The sequence below is a fragment of the Sus scrofa genome, chromosome 8 (genome assembly GCF_054392235.1).
Source record: "Sus scrofa isolate SSC_HxYL_T2T_F1_AM1 chromosome 8, Sscrofa_HxYL_maternal_Yorkshire_Landrace_v2.0, whole genome shotgun sequence".
Taxonomy (NCBI): Eukaryota; Metazoa; Chordata; class Mammalia; order Artiodactyla; family Suidae; genus Sus; species Sus scrofa.
This window is the reverse complement of record NC_139390.1, coordinates 92925422-92939467: the sequence shown is the minus strand read 5'-3', so window position 1 is coordinate 92939467 and position 14046 is coordinate 92925422. Positions and strand designations below refer to the sequence as shown.

Here is a 14046-nt window from a genome sequence, read left to right as displayed (position 1 = left end):
ACTGTGCCAGGCTGGGGATCGAATCCACACCTCCAGAACAACCCAAGCTGCTGTAGTCAGATTCTTAGCCCACTGTGTCACATCAGAAATTCCAGGAATCGTTTTTTAAATGATTGTTTATCCCACATAAAAGCATTCACAATCAACTTCCTGACATTTCTGGAGAGTATTTTCAAGGATTCAAATTAGTGTGCAAAAATTTAGAAATGAAGATAGAACACAGAAAAAAGCATAAAGCATGTCTTTTGCTATACTAGCAACACAAAGATTGTACAGCTAAAATGAATATCTAATGCTCGAGGGGATTATAAGGAATAACCTTAATAATTTGTTTAAATGTTCACCTTCTGGAGTTCCTACTCTGGCTCAGTGGTTAACGAACCCGCCTAGTATCCATGGGGATGCAAGTTCAATCCCTGGCCTCATTCAGTGGGTTAAGGATCTGGTGTTGCTATGGCTGTGGTGTAGGCTGGCAGCTACAGCTCCGACTCAAGCCCTAGCCTGGGAACTTCCACATGCCATGCATGTGACCAAAAAAAAAAAAAAAATTCAATGTCTGAAAAACACCTTAGAAATTTAGCTTGGGATATATTTTTTCTATGCCATTCTGCCCACTCCTTTTTTAAATACTTTCAAAAAAGTATTCTTTCAATGCTTTCCACAGATTCCATGTTTTTCAAGAAAGAACTGTTAAACCTCTTTGGATTGATGACCTGTGTGCCTGGTGTGGCCCTCACATGCCACGGAATGACAGCCACATCAAAGGTTTTCTAAAACAGTGGAACATGTGTATTCTTTCCACGGGAGAGGCTCCATGGGACTCCTCTGGGTGTAATCTATGTTCATTCAAGCCCTTTCATTCCCATCTTGGAAAACTGGAGTAGTCGGATACTCTTTTGCCTAATGGTGACTGGAAATGGGGGTCCAGCTGGGGTCTTGTCTCTAGAAACATCTTCCTGATGCGATAAGGGTTAAAATGTTAACTGCATCCCACATACCGACCACCCTGGTGTTGTAGTAATCAGGCAGCATGCGTTCACACAGAGCCACCAGCAGCCAGAAAGCTTCCTCCTCTTTGGCATAAAGCAGCAGCACTGATGTGACAATGTTCATGGCCTAAGGGAATGACAGAGAATGTCGTCAAATACATTTTAAATACCACAAACACATTTTAACGTATAAGCGATTTTGTTAACCTAAGAAAAAATGACTGAGAGAGTCTCACAGGGGCCAGCAAACCTTTTCCCTTAAAAAAAAAAAAAAAAAAAAAAAAAAAAAGATAATACATATTTAAAGGCTTTGCAAGGTACAGTCACATATTCTTCAGAGTTTTGTTTTCCTTTCAACTCTTTCAAAAATGTAAAAACCCTTAGTCCTGGAGCCTGTTCACGGTTAAGGGCCTCCGTGAAAAAAACACTCACCGAGCCCCTCATGCACGCAAACCCTCATACAAAAACTCTGTCCAAAGAACAAAGTTTTAACCTGCTAAAATCTCAGTGTTTGTAATCCTTAATTCGGTGAGGTATACATGGCCTTTTTCATCTTCCATAATTGTTTCTACAACCAAGTACACATGGCTTGAGGCTCTCCTCGGGGAACAATGAAACCTTTCAAAGTTGGAGCCCTCGCCCATTATTTCCATCTGGCGAAGGTTGGCAGTGATAAGTCACAGGGATTTAATTCTAAAGTAACCCCCTTTATTAAAAGATACTATCAGCTAGCTCATAATCACTCAAGGCTCAACTACTTTAATAGTCCTCTCAATTAAAAAGAGGAAGATCAAAAGATAAATATGAACTCTATTATATTAGAAGCCAACTCACTCCTGTACTTCTTTTGATCCCCTCAAAACCAGTAAGTGTTCGTCAGACTTCTACAATATAAATGTCAAAAAAGGAATTTGGGTCTATTACAGGCTCTTTCTTGTAAGCTTTACTCAGTATGTTCCCAAATCATTATTAAAATTCCACTTGAGAATTAGCCTGCCTCGAACATAACCATAGTCACGCTTAGATCCTTAGTCATTTAGTCAAGGTAAGTTCTTTTGAGAGTCTACTTGATAACAGGCTCTGGACTAGTTATTGGGAGAAAGGGAGGTTACAGTGGTGACAAGTCTTGCAGGCATAAATTCTGGGGTCAAAAAGAGAGAATGAAGATGTAAAGGTTGGTTAATCAATTTGTTGGTGTATTTAGATTAAGTGCTATCAGAAAGATAAAACAATGTGGCACAGAGAGAACTGTGCTGTGTGTGTGTGTGTGCGTGTGTGTGTGGGGGGGTGTGCCTGTGCCCATTCACTCGAGTGGGCAGGGGAATAAAGCCTGCTTTAGCTTTTAGCTAGATGGTCAGGGAAGACCTCGCCAAACATGTGACCTTTAAATCTAAGGACAATCTCTTAGTGCTTCCCCATTGTGGTATCTATACTAGTACAAGGGATACTTTTAGTTGGCATATGGGCAATATTTTTTATACTGGATCAAGCATTTATTTTAATGTGCATTAAAATATAACCATAGCATATAAAAGCTACATCCTCAGAGACATTAATTGCTCAGGACAGGCAAAGTAAGAGCACTGGGGGACCCAGAACCCAGCCATAAAGACCTGGAGCACAGGCATGCTCATGACCAGCTAGGTCACCAGGTGGTGGTGGATCTAGAAGGGCGCTCTTGCTCCCCGGCTCCTCTGCTTAGTACAGTAGTTCTCAACCCAGGGAGAATTTGCTCCCCAGGGAACATCTGGCAATGAATAAGGACATTTTAGCTGTCACAATTGAGGGTGCTACTGGCATTTAGTGAGTAGATGCTATTAAACACGTCATTAAACAGGAATGTTATTAAACATGTGACAAAGCATAGGACAGCCCCATACAAAGAATTATCCAGTCCACAATGTCAGGAGTACCAAGGTCAAGAGACCCTCGTCCAGTAACCGCTCTCTTAACCATAAAGCCTTTCTTCTCATTGCTTACTGGCTAACACAACATTTTTTTCCTCTCTTTTCTTTTAGAGCTGCACCCACTGCACGTGGAGGTTCCCAGGCTAGGGGTCAAATCGGAGCTACAGCTGCTGGCCTACACCACAGCCACAGTAAAGCAGGATCCAAGCCGTGTCTGCGAGCTACATACACGACAGCTCATGACAATGCCAGATCCTTAACCCGCTGAGTGAGGCCAGGGATCAAACCTGCAACCTCATGGTTCCTCGTTGGATTTGTTAATCGCTGCATCATGATGGGAACTCCATCGCGTCATTTTTTTAAAAGTCTCACGCAACTGCGACATTCACCTGGCAGTACCCTATGTTAGGGTTTCGAAAAGCGTAAGCTGTTAAGACTCTCCTCAGAGCAGCGATGCCCATTTCGTTCTGGAAGGCAGGGTGTTCTGGGAGGGAACGGTGGAGGTCCCTCTCAATCTCCTCAGTGGCGAGGTTATACTTCCCCATGGACTTCTCCACAAGGTCTTCATAGTAGCCGGGATGCGTGGCCTTCTCGTTGATGGCACCTGGGAAATGCACAAAAGATGCAACCTCAGAGGGTTGAAGGCCCACCCCCGAAACCACAGCTTACTCACCCAGCCTCTTCCCCTTCCCTCCTCTCAGAGGACACTTGTAAGATAATGAAATCCTGTGATGATGTGTGTGTCACAATCATGGCCAGACTGCAAAGTCACTCCTGGTCTCCTTCCTTCTTCCAGCTCCACAGTAAGTCGGCCATTGAGCAACCTCTCTATACAATGAGAGCCTGCTGTGTAGCACTGGGAACTATATCTAGTCACTTGTGATGGAACATGATGGAAGATAATGTGAGAAAAAGAATGTATATGTGTGACTGGGTCCCTTTGCTATGCAGTAGAAAATTGATAGAACACTGTAAACCAACTCTAATGGAAAAAATAAAAATCATTAAAAACATAAAAAATAAAAAAATAAAAGCCTCCCTATACTATATGAAACCTCTTCCATGTGAAATCTAAAACAAAACAAAACAAAAAACAAATGAGTCTGCAAAACAGAAACAGACTCACAGACATAGAAGACAAACTCCTGGTTACCAAAAATGGGGAGTGGGAAAGGGACAAATTAGGAGTATGGGATTAACAGATACAAACTACTATATATAAAATAGATAAGCAACAGGGATTTACTGTATAGCACAGGGAATTGTACTCAGCATTTTATAATAACCCATAATGAAAAAGAATCAGAAAAAAGATAATGGAATCGCTATGCTTGTACACCTGAAACACTATACTGTCAATTAGCTATACTTCAATAAAAAATAATAACAATGAATAACAAATAACCCCTAAGGCAGAGGTTTCCAATCTAACACCTGTGTTCCAGGGAACTTCCACAGACAATCCTGGGAGGCTGCTCAGAGAAGAACAGGGAGGTGAGCAGAGCAAGTTGAGCTGAGACTCCACCTGTCTCAGCCCTCCCTTCAACCAGGGCAGCCTAGAGAGTATCTTATCGGAATTTTCCTCAGGATTTCACTTGCAAAAGGAGGTGCTGCCTCTCAAAACAAGTCTGAAAACTGCTTGCGGAAGCTTAAGCTTTGAAGGGCTCAAACAGCCCTAGTGAAGAGTAGGACGAGTTACAGGGTAGGTGGAGGGATTTTTAGAATTGCAGGGGTCGAGAGGGTCTTCCCAGGAGTGAGGAGCCACTGCCTTGGAGGGGAGCCCCTCGAGGGTGGCGGCAGGGGGTCGGGCAGAAGGTGGGGGGAGGTTGAGGATGCGCAGGTGAGTGAGGGTCACTGCTTTGAGATATTTGCCTTTTAAGATTCTTGACGCTTCCCAATACAGCACAGAGTACAATATCCGATCTCTTGCGATAGAACATGATGGAAGATAATATGAGAAAAAGAGTGTATATCTATGTATGTATGACTGGGTCACTCTGCTGTATAGCAGAAATTGGTGCCACACTATAAATCAACTCTAATTTTTAAAAGATTCCTTTTTTTGTCTTTTTAGGGCCGCACCCACAACACATGGAAGTTCCCAGGCCAGAGGTCCAATCAGAGCTGCACCCACCAGCCTACACCACAGTCACAGCAAAGCAGGATCCGAGCTGCATCTGAGACCCACACCACAGCTCATGGCAACACCAGATCCTCAATCTACCGAGCGAACCCGAATCCTCATGGACACTACTTGGGTTCGCCACCACTGAGCCACGATGGGAACTCCTTAAAAAAGATTCTTGAAGCCAGAAAAACCTGGATACAAGTATCTAAATCTAGTTAAATATAATTTATGTAAGTACAAATTATATATATACACACACACATATACATATAAAATACACATACATATATGTACATATTATATAGTTAAACATGTACATGTGTTAAATACACACACGTTTAATGACAGGGTAAACTGATCTGTATTTCACTGATTGGAAATCAGAGCCCGAGGCCGACCCTGTCCTTGCTGCCGATGGTCACCAGAAAGCCAGCCTTCCCACTCACACTTGCCCTGGAAAGGCAGTCTGCTTGATGGCAACTTAACACTGACTTTTGTTCTCTTCTCAAGGGAAAAGTGCAAAGATTTCTGGCCATCTGGCCTGCAACCCACTGCAGTGGTACCCTGAGCCAGGTCCTGGTACAGGGCTCCTGAGAGTCACAGGAAGCAGGGCAGGACCCAGACAACTCTCCTCGTAGGCAGGCTGGCCTCCCCCCGAAGCCCAACCCTCGTGCACAGGCTGGAAATATGGGCTCTGTTCTCTACCCAAGAGAGGTGGTGTGTGGACCACGTCACACTCTGGCCTCACGTAGCCTGTCACCGATAAAGAAAATGCCAGGTCTAACCCTAAACGTGTCGCAACCACAAGGCTGTGGGCTGCTGTATGCTGTTCTCTCGTGCCCACTGGGAAATTCATTTTCATCTAAAATGTGGCTGTAGGAGTTCCATGGTGGCTCAGCAGTAACGAACCCAACTGGCATCCATGAGGACGAAGGTTCAATCCCTGGCCTGAATCAGTGGGTTAAGGATCCGGTGTGGCCATGAGCTGTGGTGTGGGCTGGCAGCTGCAGCTCCGGTTGGGCCCCTAGCCTGGGAACTTCCATATGCCACACGTGTGGCCCTCAAAAGACAATAAATAAATAAATGTGGCCGTAAAGAACTTTCAATTTGAATAAGGAAGATGAGGACGGAATTTTTTGGCTTCCTCTGGCAGCGATCTGAATCAGGTCATCAAGGTGACTAGTTCATCAAACCCAAGGAAGACAGCAGACTGGATGGTGTGCCTCTTCTCGGGCTGGATTAGTCAGTAGAGATGATCTGACTCAAAACTGGGTTTCTACGTAAGAAGCAATGGCTGGGCCACTTGAGGCAAATGAAAAACAAGACATATAAATGAGGACAGAACAAACTAGTTTTATGTGAAACAGATAAAACGAATTGTTTTTTGGAATTCTATCCTCCTACTTTTGAGATGTTAATACATCTCATTATAGGCCATTACCATTTATAGCCACGTTTAGAGAGAGCTACAAGTTTTGTTTTTTTTCTGTCTTTCTTGTAAAAATGACTTGATGTCATTTTAAAAATAAAAGGCTTTGAGAATAGCACTTGCATCAGACCATCTAGGTTCGAACAAAAATTTTCACATGAGCCTATTTAAAATGATTAAAATGATTATACTTCAGGGCCCCAGCCAGGCAGAGCAACTGATTTACATACTAAAGACAGGTGACACCCAAAGGAATGCTCTGATGTTTGTGACAGAATAAAGCCCTGGGGAACACTGGCTGCTTGAGGCTGAAGCAAGGAGCTGTGGGCTTAGCCTGAAGGACCTCTGGTTTCTGCGGCAGGGCTCAAAGGTTTAACCTGATGGCATTATGTTTGGGCACGAGCCTGGTGGTGGACCAGTCACGATAGACACAGCTTCCGCATGGGTCCAGGACACATCCGCTGCTGTCCTTCCTGGCACCTCCAACTTGAAGTGTAACTATGATCCAGATAGGTGTCCTGTCCTAGGGCCAATTCTGGCCTCTCTTCCTCATCTCCTGTGATAACCAGCAAATTCAGGAGGTGGCAGAAATCAAGGACGAGGTTCTCTCATGCCCCTCTTTCTACCTTCTTCTCACTCCAGTGGCTGCTCTGACTCTATGCCACACCTCAGCATCCTCAGTGAGGCTGACGCCGCCAGGAGGAGGGAAAAAAGGACTCCAAAAATCAAGAATTATACTTTTTCTTCGGGTTCTGTTCCTTCCTAAATAGAGTTGGTGAAGAAATGGACGAGGTTACGAGGACTCAAGGGGCGATGGCTTTAACATCTGGACTGTTGACTACGTGTCCCATATTTTATGGAGGGGAGAGGAATGGAAGGCTTTCCAACACCCTGGCAAGGAGCAGTGACTTAGCACTGAATCTGGGGTGTGCGTATTTGAAAGTATCCTGGTGCATGAAGAAAGGCGGGAGGGCAGCCTGGGATCCCGCACACTCTGGGGCCAGTGCTCCCAGCGCAAGCTCGGCCGTACCTGACAGCAGCAACCAGAGCTCCCCACGCATGCTCTCCGGCACACCCTTTAGCACGAGCTCCCGGGTCTTTTCCGTGCGGTACATGCAGATCCCTTGCCCGTACTCAGCAAAATGAATCTTCCAGGCTTGCTCTTTCAAAAACTCTTTGGCCTGCAACGGATAATGAAACATTACGACATCCCCAAGTACTTCAAGGATGGAAAGGATAAGTTGGATGGAAGGCCCGAAGATGTCCCCTGGTGAGCAGGACTGTTAAATTCTGCATGGAATTCATGAGAACAAAGAACTCAGATTTTTCCAGAGTCCTTTCCTATTTCGACATATGTATCATAGCCTGTGGTTCTGTCATGAACCTGTCTGGGCCAGAGTTAGAATTCCACTTACCTGAGATGGGTCAGCAGAATGCAAATTCTATTTAGGTCTTTATGTCCACACTTCCAAGGGAAACTGAGTGGACATTTTTCAAGTGAGAAATTATAGGCCAGAGAAATTACAGACTTATTTGTCGGTTGACTTCAACAAGAGAATAAAATGTCCCCTGGACCCTTGATCACTCATCTCCTAACATGAAGAAGTCACTCTGAAAGCCAATGACATATTTAAAAAAAAATCTGCTTTACTTGTAGGAAAATATCTACGGACAGATTTATGAGGTTACTTAAGATTTTTTTTAAGCTTTATCGCCGTAATATAGGAAGCTCTGCAACATCACTGTAGTTATCTGTAATTATCACTGTAATACAGAAAGCAAGAGGGAGTGGCACCCACCAATTTGGGGTTGAACTCCTCAGGAGACCGCCGCCGATACATGGTCATCAGGGTCTGTGTGGCCGTGGGGACACTATTGCCGTTGAGGTTAAACTGGCGCTCTCCATCGGCGTCGGAGCTGGTACTCCTCTGGGGGCTGGAGGAAAGGAGGCTGCTGGGCCGAGAATACACCTGCCAATGCAGAGAGCGACAAGGCACTGAAACAGTCTGGACCCCGGAACCTACTTCTACAAGCATCCTCTGGACAGACACTACCAGCTACACATGCCATGGTTCCCAAGAGGTTTCTTATCACGTGAGAAAGGCAGCACGCCAGCACCAGCATCGGCATTAGATGGGGTCATGGGTCGCAGGCGTCAATGCCCCAAATAGGTGTCCCCTGTATTTTAGATGCATTTTGGTGACAAACTGGTTGGTTATTTGCCTCTCCGCTTAGTGTGCATGTAAAGCATGATGTGGTTGAATTAAGTGCTTATGGGGCCGCCTCCTTCACCTCCTCTTTAGTTTCTGGTGCCTCAGAAATGCCCACATAGGAGTTCCCATCATGGCTCAGTGGTTAATGAACCCAACTAGCATCCATGAGGACTCCGGTTCGATCCCTGGCCTCATTCAGCAGGTTAAGGATCTGGCATTGCTGTGAGCTGTGCTGTAGGTTGCAGATGTGGCTCAGACCCCACATTGCTGTGGCTGTGGCATAGGCTGGCGGCTATAGCTCCAATTGGACCCCTAGCCTGGGAACCTCCATATGCCAAGGGTGAGGCCCTAAAAGACCAAAAAAAAAAGAAAAAAGAAAAAAATGCCCACATAAGTTTGGAGCAGGAGGACAGAGGCAGGGTTGTTACTTAAGAGCTCATCATTTTTACAACATGTTTTAGCTGCCAGTAAGCTGTTCTATCACTTGAGCTAATCACTACCTTCCAGGGCTCCAGTTTCCCTGGATGTTGGTCCAGGGCCTAACTCAACAGGGACACAGTTTGTATTGCGTCATAATCAAGTCATAATGATGTTGTATTTCAGGATTGAGACTTTATTTAGACTTTATTTACGGATCAACCATTCCCAACAAGGTTATTCATATAGACCAGAGTCACTTGCTACACAACCAGAACCAATTACTTTATCATGCCCTCAACAGTGAAAGAAGAAGGTTAGTAGGCCTGATGATCTCTAAGGTTCTGTCCAGCTCTCTGATCCCAATTACAAACTGCGTGAGATTTAAATGAGATATGGCTGGAGTTCCCGTCGTGGCACAGCGGAAACGAATCCGACTAGGAACCATGAGGTTACGGGTTAGATCCCTGGCCTCGCTCAGTGGGCTAAGGATCCGGCGTTGCCATGAGCTGTGGTGTAGGTCAAAGACGTGGCTCGGATCTGGCGTGTTGCTGTGCTGTGGTGTAGGCCGGCAGCTATTGCTCCAATTCAACCCCTAGTCTGGGAACTTCCATATGCCATGGGTATGACTCTAAAAAGACAGAAAAAAAAAAAATGAGCTATTGCTCTGGGCATCAGGGTAGGTGGTTCATCTCAGCACAGGGGCAAAGCTTGACGATCAAACAAAATGGGCAAGGAGGTGAACACCCTTGAGGAAGAGTAATGAGACAAACCAAGACACCCACAGGTGCCTTCTACAGACCTCATCATCTGAACTGTTGTAGCTTCCAGCGAACTCTTTGTCGGAGTATATTTTGGAGGTGGTCTGTTGCAGGAAATCAGAGATCCTCTGTACTAGAAAGTCTCTGTCTCTCAAATTGGCAAACAGGAAGGTCATCCTGTTCCTGGTGCTGATGGATAATGGACTGGGGAGCACGCTGGAGCTGTCTGCCTTTTCGACAATCGTCACCTGAAAAGAAACAGGACCCAAAGAGCCCAATAGCAACCTCTGAGCAGCACTGAGGAAAGACCACAACACTTTTAAAATTGTATAGGAGCCACCCGCATTTTATTGAGGCAAGTTGAAAGTCTTTCACTCTGTTCCAATAAAATAAAATAGCTTGTAACAAATGAAACCGGAGCTGGAATCATCTTGCCAGTCTTTCTAAATCAGCACTTATAAACTGGGTTGATTTTTTTTCCCCCCAGGAGGCATCTGGCAACATCTAGAGGCACTTCTGGTTATCACAAGTGGAGGGTACCACGGGCATCTCATGGGGAGAGAGGACAGGGATGCAGCTGACCATCCTGCTCTGCAGGGACCCAGACAGCCCAACCCCACCCCTGACAAAGTCCCGCCCAAGAGTCAACAGCACCAAGGCTGAGAAACCCTGTGGAGAAGGAATTCTTTGATTTTCATTAAAATTTTATGGAGTCGTAAGAGAGAGGGCTCCAAGCTTCTGTATCATCCATAAAGGACAGAAACAAACTACGATACTGGTTCCTTTTACCAGCTTAATGCAGGGATGGCTTTCAAAACACCACCAATCCTTCGAAATGTCTCAGTGAGACTCCAGGGCTTTGCATCCCTTACTTCCTACCACTTCAAAGTTTTAAAGGCTTGATTCTGAACAGATATGATGTAAACAGCTTAACTGCAACCCTATCTGCCCGAGAGAGAGAGAGAGAGAGAGAGAGAGAGAGAGAGAGAGAGAGAGAGAGAGAGAGAGAGAGAGAGAGAGAGAGACTGTGTGTGTGTGGCGAAGCAGGTGTACACCAGGAAAAAAGTAGGAAAGAGGGGCATCTGTTTTAGCTTTGAAATGATGACATAGATTTGATGGTTTATAATAGAATTTTCATCAACTAGAAACTAGGATAAATGAATGACAACTTTTTTTCTTTAGCACATTAGGAAGAAAATCTCAAGACCCGCCCTAGATAAATGACTTATTTGCAGCAGCTCTGACTATGTACTTAGAATCGAATTTCTTTCCTTCTTCTTTTCCACTTGTAAGCAGTCTAGACAGGTTCAGTTCAACCTCCTCATCAGCACTATCATGTGAAATACATTTCCTCCATAAAATACAGCCATAAAAATTTTTAAAAATTGAATAAAAAGTAAGTACAAAATTAAAAAACCTATAAATAATTCTTTGTCTCCCAACAAATTTTTTCTGCTTTCTTTCGGCAAGAGAATGCAAAGAGAAGGAAAGGCTCTTTTAAGTTCTGTGCCTGAAGCAGAGCATGTGGACCTTGCTGAAGTCAAGGTGGAAAGTCCTGTGCCCTGCTGGGTCACGAGTACAGAGACAGCAAGGAAGCTCCCACAGAAAACCTAGGAAGGTTCACCTGGGTTACAACATATTTTTCACCGGCAAATGAGTTTGAGTAAAATTCTACCCCATAAGCTTTGTGCCACCAGGAAAAGGCAACAGCTAAATCTGAATATTCTACCAAATAATGAGACACATTTTCATTACCAACTTGGATTATAAAATAGACAGGTTGGCCCAGGAACTTCCACAGGCTTCAAATCTTTGTGTTTCATATAGAATATTTACAAGGTAATTTGGGACTGACAAAAAAGAAAGACAGGCTTCATCTGGGATCTCTAGTAGGGACCCTGATCAGTTCAGTTGATCTTCTTGCTTTGCTGCCTCAGTAATTTCCTCCAAATCGACAGCAACATGATTCTGTATAAACACATTTAACACGCGTCAGTTGGGTCTACCTTAAGTCTGCATGTGGAATATGTATTAACGATCTCCAGTCAATATTTCTGCTTATTTATACAAAATTAAATAAAACAACCATTCCTAGTCTGTACAGTTCTACAGGTAGCCGTTCCAAGGAGGATGTGGTGTTCCCACGGAGGCTCCTGCTCGCTCATCAATCAGCTTAACTCAGAACAGCCTCTACTGAAACAGACCCCGATGGAGGGTGGAGGGTGGAGGGCAGGACCCTGCCCTGCTGTTTGTGTCATTACCATACCTAGAGGTATAAACATTAAGTCCTTCTGCCATTAGTTGTGATTAGGGATTTACCGTTAGTATATCTCAGTGATTCAGCAGGTTAAAGGAAAGGGCACCACTGTCTCAACTGAACATTTCTTTAAAGTTGCATCCTGCAACTACAACACTCTTTACTTTCAACTGCTGTTTCGACAGTGTCCCTCCTCTGGCTCACGCTGAAATACGACTGCATTATCTCTGCCTGGCTGTTGGGAAAACCAGCAGGCAGAAAATGGGCTGAGGGTATCAACCAACACTCTTCTCCATCCCCCAGAGCTCTTACTATTGTACTGTCAATCCCATTAAAATGTACACAAAACCAGACCCAACCCAGACATAAGGAGCAGGAGGGCAGGCGTCTGGACAGTGGCTCCCAGCCCCTCTCTGCTCCTCAGTTCCCCCTGGATAAACCGAGTGATGACTCAGATTCATAAATGACACATCCACGATACACTCTTAACCCCAGGATGGGTTTTCCTAGCCGGTTCAGGTCACTGGGCTTTATTCCATTAGGTAGTACTTGTCGAAGAAAATTCTTAGTAACAGCCTTGAAACTACGTATGATGACAGATGTTAACTGGACTTGCGATTATTCTGCAATATATACAAATATCAAATACACTGCTCACCTGAAACTAATACGTTATGTTAATGACACCACACACACACACACACACACACGAGGTTAGTGTCTTCTAAGACAAAGAAGGTAAGTTTGCTAGTAAAAGTTATGAAATGCATTTTAGAGACAATGAATTATCCATCTCAGAATTCAGCCCCCAAAATTCCTGGCCCCAGAATGTGTTATAATATCAGTTAACTCACCCTACAAGAATCAGATTTTTCAATTGCCTCACATTCTACATTCTTTTAAATCCATCAATTCGACTTCTAGGAATTTATGATTTAAGGAAAATTACATATATGATTGGGAGAAAACTAAAAACAATGCAAAGGTCCAAGCAGAGGTAACCAAAATAATAAGAAAAAAAATTACACATATCCATTTATGGAATAATACGTAGCCACTAAAAGTTACATAGTAAAAGAAAATTTTACAATATGGGAGAAGTTTGGTTTACACTCACTATTATGGGAAACAAGCAAAAAATAAAAATTCTTTATGTTTTATATCTAAATACTATAAAAGACACACACAGTAGTATAAAGAGAGCCTGGAAAACTGTACAGCAGATTAATGATGGTCATCTTTGAATGGTGGGACTAGGGGTGAATTTGTTTTCTTTTGATTTGTATTTTTACAAATTTTCTGCGATAATGATACAATATTTTTAAAACAAGGGGAAAAAAGTTTGCTTACATAAATGATTTTAAAAAATAGGGCAAGAGTTCCTGTCATGGCTCAGTGGTTAACGAATCCGACTAGGAACCATGAGGTTTTGGGTTCGATCCCTGGCCTCGCTCAGTAGGTTAAGGATCCGGCGTTGCCATGAGCTGTGGTGTAGGTCGCAGATGTGGCTCAGATCCCACATTGCTGTGGCTGTGGTGTAGGCCGGCAGCTACAGCTCCGATTTGACCCCTAGCCTGGGAACCTCCATATGCTGCAGGAGTGGCCCAAGAAATGGCAAAATAATAATAATAATAATAATAATAATAATAGGGCAGAGGGCAACTCTGAGCTTTTACTATAGCGCATCTTAAAGGGTCAATCTTGAACAAATAGCCAAAGCTTCTAACATCTTAGTTTTTAGCAAAGGACTAGAGTAGGTTGAAAGTTGCCAAGTTAGAAACTGCAGGCCTGCCAGCCCAGGCCATCCTAACCTGAGTTGCTTCTCAACCCAAATAGTAAGGCTTCCACACAAATAACCTATGACTGTGGGGATGTGACAGAACCCCCTCCAGCCCAGATACATCAATACTGTTTCTCACCCTTCACTGCCCGTGCGCATCAGCTG

The 14046-nt window shown here is 44.1% G+C and overlaps 1 protein-coding gene across 2 annotated transcripts in view; it reads right to left on the bottom strand.

Annotated features, from left to right (window-relative positions):
- The window catches only part of TBC1D9 (TBC1 domain family member 9), a 114608-nt gene that overhangs the window by 25158 nt on the left and 75404 nt on the right, over nt 1–14046 (bottom strand). Inside the window, exons 7-11 of one of the 2 annotated variants that reach the window (XR_014812905.1) lie at nt 9886–10092; nt 8253–8423; nt 7484–7634; nt 3286–3500; nt 502–1116 (exon numbers count right to left, since the gene is read on the bottom strand). Coding sequence is in view for 1 of the 2 variants with exons in the window: in XM_021101555.2 (XP_020957214.1) it covers nt 999–1116; nt 3286–3500; nt 7484–7634; nt 8253–8423; nt 9886–10092 (862 nt within the window). In the remaining variant the exon portion in view is untranslated. The remainder of the gene's footprint in view (nt 1–501; nt 1117–3285; nt 3501–7483; nt 7635–8252; nt 8424–9885; nt 10093–14046) is intronic. The other variant, XM_021101555.2, reaches the window with a different exon arrangement.